Source organism: Leuciscus leuciscus, assembly GCF_965113295.1.
Source record: "Leuciscus leuciscus genome assembly, contig: SUPER_11_unloc_1, whole genome shotgun sequence".
Lineage (NCBI taxonomy): Eukaryota > Metazoa > Chordata > Actinopteri > Cypriniformes > Leuciscidae > Leuciscus > Leuciscus leuciscus.
In genome coordinates, this window is record NW_028118546.1 from 182,338 (window position 1) to 195,118 (window position 12,781).

Genomic DNA, 12,781 nt, shown 5'->3' on the forward strand with positions numbered 1-12,781 from the left:
TTAGATGAAGATAGCTGGACCTACACCAATCTGCAAATTGATCCACCCAGGCCCTGTAGTTGGTCTCATCACTATTCTGTATTAACCCCACTATTGCTGTATCATCTGCAAATTTTATTGTAAGATGCTCAGGTGTTTTACTTCTACACTCATTAGTGTAAAGAGTGAACAATACTGGTGAGATGACACTGCCCTGTGGGGATCCTGTATTGGTCATAATCGGGGAGGACACAGCCTCATTTACCCTAACACACTGTGTTCTCTCCGTCAGAAAGGACTCAACCCACCTTATAATGTTAGGATTTACCCCTAACTGCCCCAGCCTCTCCATCAGAATGTGGGGCCTGATGGTGTTGAAGGCGGAGGAAAAATCTATAAAGAGAACCCGGACATATCGTTTGGGCTTATCCAGATGGCAATAGATATTATGGAGCATATACAGAAGGGCATCATCTGTGCTCCGCTTGTTTCTATAGGCAAACTGTAAAGGGTCGATATTACATTGCACATCATTTAGAATATGTCTCAGAACAATTCTCTCTAGGCTCTTCACCACGATTGATGTTAGGGCGACTGGACGATAATCATTTAAATCAGCTGGTCTTGCTACCTTAGGTACTGGTACTATGAGCGAGGACCTCCAGGCTTTAGGAATGTAATGTGTATCTAATGACTTTTGAAAAAGCTGGCAGAAAATGAGGCTAAGTTGTTCACTACACATTTGCAAAACCCTACCACTTATTTGATCTGGGCCTGGTGCTTTTTTAGAATCAATTTTATTAAAAACTCTACGCACCTCATCCGCTGTAATAGTTGGAGGAGTACCATACTGTAACTGCTGTCTAATGGCATCACGCTCCAGGAGAAAGTCTGATGTTTCGAACCGTGCATAAAAACCATTCAGTTCATTTGCAAATGCTTGATCATCTCCATTTGCATCTATGTGCCTTTTCTTCTCTTCCTTCCCTATCATTGTATACATCCCTTGCCATGCATGTTTCAGGTTATTCCCCCTCATTTTCACCTCAATCTGCCGTTTATATTTCTGTTTACAGTCATTTGTTATCTGTCTAATCTCCTTCTGAATTGCTTTCATTTTAAGCCTGTCTCCCTGCTCAAAAGCTCTCCTTTTCCTGTGCAGTGCAACTTTTAATTCTTTATTTACCCAGGGTTTGTCATTTGGAAATACCCTAAAAGTTTTTTCTGGGATTATACAGTCCACACAGAACCGAATATAGTCAGTCACCACTAAAGTCAACTCTTCCAAATTCTTACTAGTGTGCACGAAAATGTCCCACACAGTACAATCAAAACAGCCTCGAAGGCGTTCAACAGACTCATTAGTCCACTGTTTAACTGTCTTTATCTCCGGTTTGCTGGTCTTGAGCTTTTGTTTATACTGCGGGACAAGCTGGATTGCATTGTGATCCGAGTCTCCGAGGGGTGGTTTTGCATAGCCCTTATAAGCGTCTTTAATATTCCCAAAGCATAGATCGAGTGTTTTATCCCTCCTTGTCGGGCATTCGACGTATTGATAGTAATTGGGCAATACGCTTTTGATTGAGCATCCATTAAAGGGTTAGTTCACCCAAAAATGAAAATTCTGTCAGTAATTACTCACCCTCATGTTGCTCCAACCGCGTAAGACCTTCGTTCATCTTCGGAACACAAATTAAGATATTTTTGATGAAATCTGAGAGCTGATAACTTCTCCGTGGGCTGCTAGGTGGCCCAAACTTGCTGGCCCAGAAAAGTTATTAAAGAGATCGTTAATATAGTCCAAGTGACTACAGTGGCTCAATATATCAAGCGACGAGAATACTTTTTGTGTGCAAAAACAAACAAAAATAACGACTTTATTCCACTATTCATTTCCTTCTCTCTGGGCCACTAGTTGGTTCGCGTAGTGTTTTTGCGCTGCGCGTCACACACATGACCAGCGTCGGCCAATAGTGAGCCTACGTGGTGACGTGTAACACAGACGCGCTGCGCAAAAACACTTACGAGGCCCAGAGAAAAGGAAATGAATAGTGGAATAAAGTCGTTATTTTTGTTTGTTTTTGCGCACAAAAAGTATTCTCGTCGCTTGATATATTGAGCCACTGTAGTCACGTGGACTATATTAACGATCTCTTTAATAACTTTTCTGGGCCAGCAAGTTTGGGCCACCTAGCAGCCTACGGAGAAGTTATCAGCTCTCAGATTTCATCAAAAATATCTTAATTTGTGTTCCGAAGATGAACGAAGGTCTTACACGGTTGGAACAACATGAGGGTGAGTAATAACTAACAGAATTTTCATTTTAACCCTTTAAAGTCTCCGAGCACAAACTTCGGTGCATCAGGTGCCATGTTTTCTAGTTTAGCCATTGTGTCGTATATCCTATTTGCCGCGACCTTAGTATTAGCGCGGGGATGAATATATACCACAGTGACAAACACCTGACCAAATTCCCTAGGTAGATAGTAAGGTCTTACCGACAGCGACAATAGCTCAATATCCTCCGAGCAATGGGAGTCTCTTACTGTGTAGTTTTTACACCATCGCTCATTTATATAAACACACACCCCCCCTCCCATTCTTTTGCCGGTTACCTGTGCATCACGGTCCAGTCTAATCGGGTCGCTAAACCCTGTGATCCTGAGTGTTGAGTTATCAGTCGTGTCTTTAAGCCATGTTTCCGTGAAGCACAACAGACAACTTTCCCGATACTCTGAGAGGTTCCTCACAGCGTTCCGTAGCTCCGTAAGTTGCTTCACCAAGGAGCGGTTGTTAGCCAGGATGACCGTAGGTAGAGGTGGCTTGCTCCCCCGTGCGCGAACTCTACGCCGTACGCCTCCTCGCCGGCCTCTTTTCCTCGGTGATGTGGATGTCCGTGTACACTCATCTGGCAGATCGACTGGAAAGTTTCCGCTATGCAGATCCCTTAGTTGCCAGAGTTGATCCCGGGTATAATGTAAAATCCCATATGTTGTGGCGGCGGCCGATGCATAGCTTCCCCGACTCAGTGAAAGGACTGTTAACAGCAACAGGTGAATCGCCAGGACGATAGACAAAAACTGCGTCACAAAACGCATCTTGACTTTGTTGGCTCGCTTCTGACTTAACAACCAAACTTTCAAAGCGTGTAGTTCGAGGTTTATGTGATGAAAAACGCTTACATATAACCCATAAAACAAACAAACATTTCAGACGTGCTGTAGGCACTCGTCGCCACAGTGCAGCGCCGGAAGTGAAGTTGGCCCCGCCCCATCTAACCGTTCTAACCTGTGTAGTAGTAGTACTGATGAATAATTATTTACATAAATGTGATGCTTAAGTTATCCTAGTTTCTCTCTACAAAATAGTACATTTTACAACATTTTAAATCACATGATTTTAAACCTAAATTTGATGGATTAATAGCATGTGGTCACCGCAAGTATTATATTTTTTTTTTATACGTGTATACAGAACATTTTAAAATTAAGCCATTTTATTTTATTCAGGTCATATTTGCTGTTGAGTGGAAGCAAAAATTAGTCAAGTAATTGTCTCTGTAATGTTAATCCTAAAGCTACAATAAAATATGGTCTGTAAACAACTTAACATACCAGTACACATTCAAGGGAAAATGCAAAAATAATAACAGCATCAAGAAAAGAAATCTTGTCAGATGTCCAAAAAAAAGAAAGAAAAAAAATGCTTTAAGATATTTTGTCTGGTAAGAGTTCCTTCGTTAATGGCAAATTTTTCCACAGTGATCTGTACATAAGGTTCCTCTTAATTTGCTGTTCAGTGTCTGCAGGACAAGCAAAAAAAAAAAAAAATCATCACTGATGAACTCTCTTCTAGTGCGCATGCATATATGACGTCACCAACACACACCACCGCGCATGCGCGTAACAGCGTCCAGTACGTGTTGGATCTGATCCAGCTACGTCATCGTGCTACAGGCTGCAGAGAGGACTTCTTGAGAGTAGTCGAGTGCAGGCGGGGAGGAGCTGCAAATGGACACGTGAAGTCGGACACTTTCTGGTTCCCGTAGTGACCGCTCACGTGGTGTTTGCATACTTTACCACAGCTGAAGTGAAATAAACTTTATACTTTATGTACTGCTTCATACAGCGTCTGTTTGAACAAGAATAAAGTTCAACATAAACTTCTATCAATGAAGTGGAGTCTACGTTTTTTAATCAGTTTTAATTTGATAAACATGACACAATATAACATCGCAACTACATGAAAAGAGTATTTACTGTTATAAAAAACTGATTTGTGAGCTTTAGAGGAACTAAAGGTTTTCGAATAAACACGAAACACACGTGATCGTTGTCATGCGGTGAATCCGGCCAATCGTGGAACAGCTGTGTCGTCATCAGAGCTCGTGCAGCCGCTCTTGAGAAGCTGCGCTGGCTGAGTTCTCCGGCTACTCTCGAATCGCTCTCGCGGTACTTTGATGGCATACGTCACAGTCACATGGCGTCGGCACTTTATCAAGTCGGACAAAATTTCTAACCGGCATGCACTGCTTCAAGTCAGCCGCCGATCGGTCTGCACAGACCTGCATGAAGTCGAACAAGCCTTGTGTGAAGTTGGCCCCGCCCCCTCCCCCCCTGTCAATCACTGCGTGAAGTTGGCCCCGCCCCCTCCCACCCTGTCAATCACTGTGTGAAGTTGGCCCCCCCGGTGACGTCATCATCTATAAGTCCTCCTGGGAAGTCGTGTTTACGACGGCAGTGCGTTCAAGTCACTTTCGTCAGAATAAGATGGCGGTGTACTTTCTCTTAATTAATTACATATAAATACAGCAAGATTCTTAAACTAGTTCTAGAAAATGAAGAACAAAGAAATGTGCATCCGGTGTACTTTGTTTTTTTATATTTTTCATTAATTTATGAAGCCACTGCAAACTTAAAATATGTTAAAATATGTATTCAATTTACATATTAAAACTAGTGTATGAAATGGCAAATGTAAATAATATAATTGAATTTTAATTTTAATTTTGCACCAAACGTTGCACAAATGTAATGGAAAACGTAAATTTAAATACAGAAATGCATTGCCATTTTACATATTACATTTCAAATTGAATATTGCTACCCATATGCTTCCATAGAACGCAAAACAATGATGATGATGCATAATAACGCCAGCGTTGTGGATACACTAACCCAAAACCCTCCATAACTTTTCCATTAATTTCACATTTTATTTGTATAGCACTTTTCACAATACATATTGTTTCAAAGCAGTTTTACAGAAAATGCACATCTACATTACAATTTAGAGTGATCTGTTATCAGAGGTGACTGTGTGCAAGTTATGTATTTCAGAAATGTACATATACAAATCACACAGTTAACTAATAATGTATTAAATTTATTTACTTTATCACTGGCACTTATTTGGAAAAAAATTGTTGAATGGCAAATAAATAAATGACGGACTTTTATTATGTAAGCTTTATTTTACACCTCAACCGACAAGGGAATTTATAGTCATATTTATAGTGTTAATATTAATTTGCGAGTCCACAAACTCATTCTCTTAAATGGCTTGGGTCTGCAGAGCATTCACAGCGTACAGTATACGGACTGAATGCCCCTGACCTGAAGCTTTTATATCAAGACCATTTTCATGTTTATCATTTATTTCTATTATTTGCGTTGCCTTATAACTTCATGCTTACAGTTTAACACATATGTGTTTATTACCACAACAGTAAATAAGTGTCTTTAGAAATGTTATAATATATATTATAATGAAAAAGACTAATAAAATTGTCTCTTCATATTAAATGGATAACAATATATGTCTGGACACTTGAAAAATGTGTAATAATGGGGCCTATAAAACTTAAACATTTAATGATTTATAAGCATTTCACATATTTCTACACTAATTATACAAAACTATTCTGCCAGTGCACCATACTGTACAAATGAACTAGATCAATGTTCATTCTTGTCTGAAACTTTGGAGGAGACAAATATGAAACCACCAGTATGAAGGGCCGTATAGGAAACAATTATTGAAAAGCCTCAACACTAGTGAAACAAAAAACATTGATCAACCTTGGTGAAATTCATTCATACGCATTACTGAAATAAGAAGAGATTTCGGTAGTTGATGATGGCTAATTTCCCTTGAAAAGGAAGTTGTGTGTCCGCACTTCTGTTTAATTTGGCGCGTCTCACAAACTCTTTTAAGCAATGTCTGTTAGTTGTAACGAGTTGTATGGGAAGCCAAACACACCAACAGTGGGACGAAACGGAGCGGTGTTACAGAGCTCGTGCCGTGCTGACATCATCGGTGCGGCTCAATGGACCGAGCTGTGTGACCGACTCGACATCGCAGGGAGGACGTGTTTGCTAGCGAAACCGAATGGAGCAAACTAATCTCACCAGCGCGGCGCTGACCATGTTACTTTATTCATTACTGCTCCGCAGAAGTTCAGGTGTTTTCCCTGCATATATGATAATGAAGATCAGCATGAAGTTATTACATTTCTTTTGCTTATTATCTTTCATATTAGTACATTAGTAGTGTTTGAAAAGCTACTTTGAATTTATTTATTTTTGTAGCCACGGAAAGAGCCGTTCAAAGCAGAAACTTCAACGATTAAGGACTGTGCAGTGCCGGGGGAACTATAGGATCAGATTATTGTTATTAAATTATTAAATAAATAAATTAAAATTATTGAACATAATGAATATAATGAAATACTCACTAAATTGAAAGGATATATTTTAAAAAGAATGTAAAAATGAACACTATACCAGATCATGAGATTAGACATTTGTGTACACCTGTGATTTCTGTGCTGAGATTTAGTGTTTACAGAACATTTTACAAGCTAATTTTAGTCCTAAAATTCTTACTGAGGACAAAGACATGTGTGACAATCAGAGAGACAATCTTACCTCAGTGTGTCCAGTTTACAGTGAGGATCCTCCAGTACAGCAGAGAGCAGATGAACTGAATCTCCTAGTTTATTCCCCCACAGATCCAGATCTCTCAGGTGTGAGGGGTTTGATCTCAGAGCTGAAGCCAGAGCAGAACAACCTTCATCTGTGACTCCACAATCACTCAACCTGTAGAGAACAATGACACACTCTTCACTCTCTCAGTTCAGATCAACACGTACAAGCCACAATTCTACACAGACTATTAAATATGTCTAAATTTCAATTGGAGATTTATCAGTCATAAAAAAAAGAATAAAGAAATTCAAAAAGCTTTCAACACATGTTCTTCATAAATCCAACAGTTCTAAATGAGCTCAAACACAACTACACCTCTTCTCTGTGACAGACTCATCGTGAAGATGAAAGCACACAAGAGTATGGTAGGTTAACTACTGACTATAAGTAACTTTGTAACTACATGCCAACTTATTCTAACCCTAACCCTACTAGTCTATTCCCATTCCCAATTAGTCATAGGAGTTGCCTTGTTGTTGATAGCCAACATCCCATGGGACTATGCATGGCAGGGGCGTCCTCCTCCCTGAGTCAAGCATTGTTGACCGCATACCTCCTGACCCTCTCACTTCGGGGTCCAGCTAGGGTCTTTCCTCTTCATCCAGAGCCACTGACTGCTGCCTTCTGCCGCCTCCGATACAGCTCTGATTGCCGAACGCTGGCTCTGGCCCTTAATTCCCAGGTCTCTAAGCAGTCTGGTTGTAGATGTTGCCACAAAACCTCTGCAGCCCACCTCCACTGGTCGGACTTCTGTGTTCCAGCCATGATGCCGTGCTTCGGCAGCTAGATCGGCATAGCGCAGATGTTTTCGCTCATAAGCCTCATCGACTGAGTCCTCCCAGGGTACTGTGAGCTCAATAATGAAGACCTTCTTGAGCGAACGGGACCAGAGCACCATGTCAGGTCTTAGGGTGGTGGTTGCGATCTCCGGCGGAAACACAAGTTGCCGACCAATGTCAGCTAGCATTTTCCAGTCGCGGGCCAAGCGCAGCTGGTCTCGCTCTGATGGTGTAGAGCTACTCTTCGGTGGTTTTGCCCCTTCGCGGACAAAAGTCGTCCGTAAGGGGTGTGATGCTGCTGGGGGTGGCAGGGAGTTGGTGGCAGCTCGCTTGTCCTCCAGGGCGGACGCAAGGTTTTTTAGAACTTGGTTGTGACGCCAAGTGTAGCGTCCTTGGGTGAGGCTTGTTTTACACCCTGTGAGAATGTGCCTGAGGTTAGCTGGCATGGAACAGAGGGCACAGTCCGGATCTTGACCATACCATTGGTGAAGATTAACTGGTGTTGGAAGGACATCATATGTTGCTCTGATGGAAAAGCTCAACCGCCTCGCTTCCATGGCCCACAGATCCTTCCAGCTGATCTTCCTCTTCTCCACACTGTCCCATCGAGTCCACTGTCCCTGTTTGGCAAGAGAGACTGCCTTGGCCCACCTTGCAGCCTCCTCCTGATGGCGTACTTCCTGCACTACCATCTTCCGCCGCTCTGGTGCAGTGGCCTTACTCCAAACAGCACGGCTAGTTAGCCCAAGGCCTCCTCTCCCTTGCTGAACATGACCCACAATGTCAGCATGTCTGAGGGCTGCTGTTGCCTCCTGGACTGCCTTTCCTGGCCTCCATTTGCGCCCAGTTACCAAGGTCGGTGCGTTGTGCGCGCAAACTATTGTTATTGGTTGTTTCGCCGTTTTACTTTGAGCATGATTGGTTAATCTGTCTGTCTTCCAGGAAACTGTCCAATGAGAGTGTGCGCAGCTCTGCGCGCTTATTTTAAGTTTGAAAATACGTCCGTTACTCTCGGTCGGTGACGGTGAGCTGCGCAGCTACTGCTTGCGTTGATTACTCGGTCAGACCTGGATTATTTTATATCTGCCTGTTGAATTCTTACATTTTGAGCGAATTTGAGTTGATATGTCAACGAAGAACAAAAGCTGGAATGTGAACAGAGGAAGGGGTCGTACGTGGTCTGTAAAAATACTGGCGATATCAGGTAAGAAAACATTTTTCAGTCCTTAACAGTCTAACGTTTAGGGACACGGGTAACGGTCATAGGTATCTCTGTGTGTGTTTTTGTATTGCTTCACCATTAGCGTAGCGATATTAGCATGTATTTCAATGTAAGTTAGTACCATCTGACATTGCTGTGTTTTGTTGTAATGTTATGTGTTTAATGTTGTCAGCTAACGTTAGTTTAAAAACGCATGAGAGGTAAAACAGCGTGGGAATGAGTAAAGTGATAAAACCGTCATTTATTCGTTAGAAGTTTACATAACCTCTTCAAACACTGATAACGATATTGAAAAGATTTTTGTTTAAATTTTTTTTAGATCAAGCATTGGAATAAGATTTTTATCGGGGGAGAACACCCAACAGAAAGACCCATTCACCAACTACAGTAAGTCAATTTTACCCACTGTTCGAAAACCTACACTGGGATTAATAGTATTAAGTATGATTTTCATCTTTAAAGTAAGACATTTAACGTTACTGATAGAAAGTCTGAGTAACTTTTTGTCCTTTTGTCTTTATTCTGCTGAAGTGGCGCACTGAAAGTGGATTCATGTCACCTTCATCAGTCCTTTCTTTAATCACTGTAAACCATTAAGGGAAAGACCCTCAGACGTGTCATAATAGGATAAATTCGGCTGCAGGTAAAATTATTTGATGATTTGATTTTGGTACCATTTGGCTTTTTTGTGTGTGTGCTTCCCTTGCTATGATACTGTACACATTTCTGATGGGATTGCCATGCTTTAAGTGTATGTTTACATTTTTAATCATGTAATACTAACAGTCTCAAAGATGACATTACTCCGTTCATGTTGTGTGAATGTTATAATGGCAAACGTTTTTACAATTTAAATCAATTTTAAGATTGTTTAAAGGAATGGTAAAAAAAAAAAAAAAAATACTGCTTTTTAAGGACTTTTCATTGAATAATTTCTTTCCCCCTTCAGATTCGCCAAGGATCCAGCTGATTACTGGCAATTTGTTGGAGGATTATTCTTTAACTGCTACATTGCACTATCACTTCTGGTACGGATTCATTGGCCTTTTGTGTTATTTTTTTATTTTTTTAAATTTTTTTATTTATTTTTTTACTTGATTTAATAAATTACTTTTAATTAGTACAATGTATGGTTAGGATTCTGAATTAAAACAGTGTAATGTTTCTCCACAAATATTATCAGAAATATACAGAAATATATAATTGTTGAAACAATATAAACCTGCATTGAAAGATATAAAGAACAACAGACCTCAACCCTCTCAGCTCAACACCACAATTTGTTGATTTCTTCATCTGTTTTAAGGATGAAATCATGACCTTATGATTATAGTAACCGTAACTGACACATTGAAGAAATATTAAATTTTTTACAATTCCACCTTGGGGCTCTGAAGAATTTCTTGTGTAAATGTACATCTGAATACATCAAATATGTGTTTTAGAATGGATAGTGTTGTATACTTTGTTTTCTACCCGACAAATTGAACTGTAAAGTGAAAATCTTGTACATGATTTATTTTGTTTTCAGTGTTTTTGCTTTTATTTATAGGATAGTAGCATACAGCGGGCAAGAAGTGAAGAGGAAGTGATGGCATCGGAATGGACCTCGAGCTGGGACTCTGTCGGAGCACTGCACAAGGCTGTCACATTTTATTGAGAATTTAAAAACTTTTTTTTTTTACTGTACATTTTAAACATTAAATGTTTAATTTAAGGGTTACTGTAATTGAACAAAAACTGTCTTTAAATATTCCATTTAGATGTTTACTTCTACAGGTTTTTAACATTACTTCGAAAACGCTGCAATTTAAAGTTTGAGATGTTTTTCATCTGTTTTAGAAAGTATTTTTAGACTTGTTTTTTCAGAATAAAACTTGTTTTACAATCTTGAGCATGTGTTAACTCATTATTTAATGTGTTTAATTAAGCCATTGCTACCAGTCATTTGACAGTTAACAATTTTTAGTGTACAGTATGGACAGTTAATCACAAATTCAGTCAGCATTGTCATGACTCATGTTCCAACTGCAAACTAGTTTGTAATTGAATGTACAATTAGGGATGCACCGAATATTCGGCCACCGAAAATTTTCGGCCGAAAATGGCCCAAAAGTGTATTTTCGGTTTTCGGCCGAAAGACTTTTATCACCGAAACAATACGGCCGAAATGTTGTGATGGCGCAAACAGCAGATACCGCGACCTGCACGTGCTTGTCTGAAGCAACATATCTGCGGTGTGGACGTATTTCAATATATCTGAGAGTGACCCACGGACAGCGATTTTTAAAACACAGACGTCCCAAGTCTTCCGGAAGTTCCGGGAGTCTCCCGCGTATTGATAGCGGCTCCCTGATGCCCGCAAATTAGTTTAAATCTCCCGGAATCGCGAGCGAGCATGAGCGCGCATACGTAGCGCGCGCGCGCGCGGCAGAGAGAGGGCGCGAGAGACCTTGCGTGTGTGTGCAGAGCAGCCGTCATTTATCAGAGGTGTGTGTGTTTACCTTAGCTGTTTATGGTTTTTGCAACTCACGTCCATGAGCATATAGCTGCAGATATTATTATGGGCTATGGCAGTATTGACCTAAATGCACTTTGTTTTTATGAGAGAACATTTCATTTGTAAACCTTTCTGCAGGCCAGTAGGCTTTTACATTATTATTTAATGTACACATGAGTGGGGTCAAGTTAAACATTTAATTTTATACTTTGCAATGTGCTAAATAAATATTTGCATAAAATTTTAATTGATTTATTCTTTGAAACTTTAATATTAATTTATGCAATGCCTTGATTATAGTAAAGTTAGTACACAGTCATAGCCATAAATGCAATGGTACTAATAATTGGCATAATTTATTTCGGTGTTTCGGTTTTCGGCCTTAGTTTCCTCTTTTTCGGTTTTCGGTTTCGGCCAAGAATTTTCATTTCGGTGCATCCCTATTGTATTATCCCATGATGAAAGGTAAGACGGTGAAACAACGTCACGATATCAACGTTGATTCAATTTGCAAAATCGAAAGGTAATTCAACGTTGATTCAACGTCGACAGAAGACCATAACCCGAAAGGTAAGAGTGAAATGACGTCGCGATTTCAACGGTGAATCAACGTTGTTTCTTCCGCGGTGAAACGACGTCATAATATCAACGTTGATCCGTTTTGCAAAATCGAAAGGTAATTCACCGTTGATTCAACCATGGTACCTGACGTTGTTTCAACGGTGAATCAACGTTGAAATGCCGGCTGGGAAATCTATTAACACTCCAATGGGAGTTAGTAGACATGTGCAACTGTACTTATAGTCAACAGAATGTGTTCAAGGGACCATTAAAATAAAGTGAAACCAATATGGTCTAACCTAAATTGAGAATTATGACAACACTGTTACTGACAGTGAACATACCATGAGGTTTTACTGGATATGCAGTGATTGTTTCTGTCTTCCTAATGCTACCTTCTGCCTCTCTGTTTTGCTCTTGCACACAATCTACTTCATGCCTTCATGCCTTTTGCTGAGAAATGATTTATTAATGATTCATGATTTTTATAAATTAATGTAAGAAACATTTACTGGACTGAAGCAACTGGGTTTATTGATTATTCACCATTTGTTAATGTTAAAAATGTAATTCTTTTGACATTTTTTCATGTTAATATAAATGTCAAATATGACACAACAGGCTTTTGGGGAACATTTTCCATCTCTTAATTATTATTGATTTGCATTGAATTGCATATATGTGTCAGGCAGTGTTGGGAAAGTTCACTTTCTACATGAACTAGTTCAAAGTTCAGTTAACAAATTTTTAA

General features: G+C 39.9%; 1 protein-coding gene and 1 long non-coding RNA gene across 2 annotated transcripts in view; one reads left to right on the forward strand and one right to left on the reverse strand.

The window, feature by feature from the left end:
• The window catches only part of LOC309510013 (uncharacterized protein), a gene marked incomplete at its 3' end in the record, with an annotated part of 1,894,646 nt that overhangs the window by 9,241 nt on the left and 1,872,624 nt on the right, over positions 1-12,781 (reverse strand). Inside the window, exon 28 of the mRNA XM_082191149.1 lies at positions 6,909-7,079. Within this exon, the coding sequence (XP_082047275.1) occupies positions 6,909-7,079 (171 nt within the window). The remainder of the gene's footprint in view (positions 1-6,908; positions 7,080-12,781) is intronic.
• Positions 8,645-11,020, forward strand: LOC309510042. The gene is made up of 4 exons (XR_014210162.1): positions 8,645-9,356; positions 9,501-9,612; positions 9,919-9,997; positions 10,522-11,020. It is a non-coding gene; the product is annotated as an uncharacterized lncRNA (long non-coding RNA).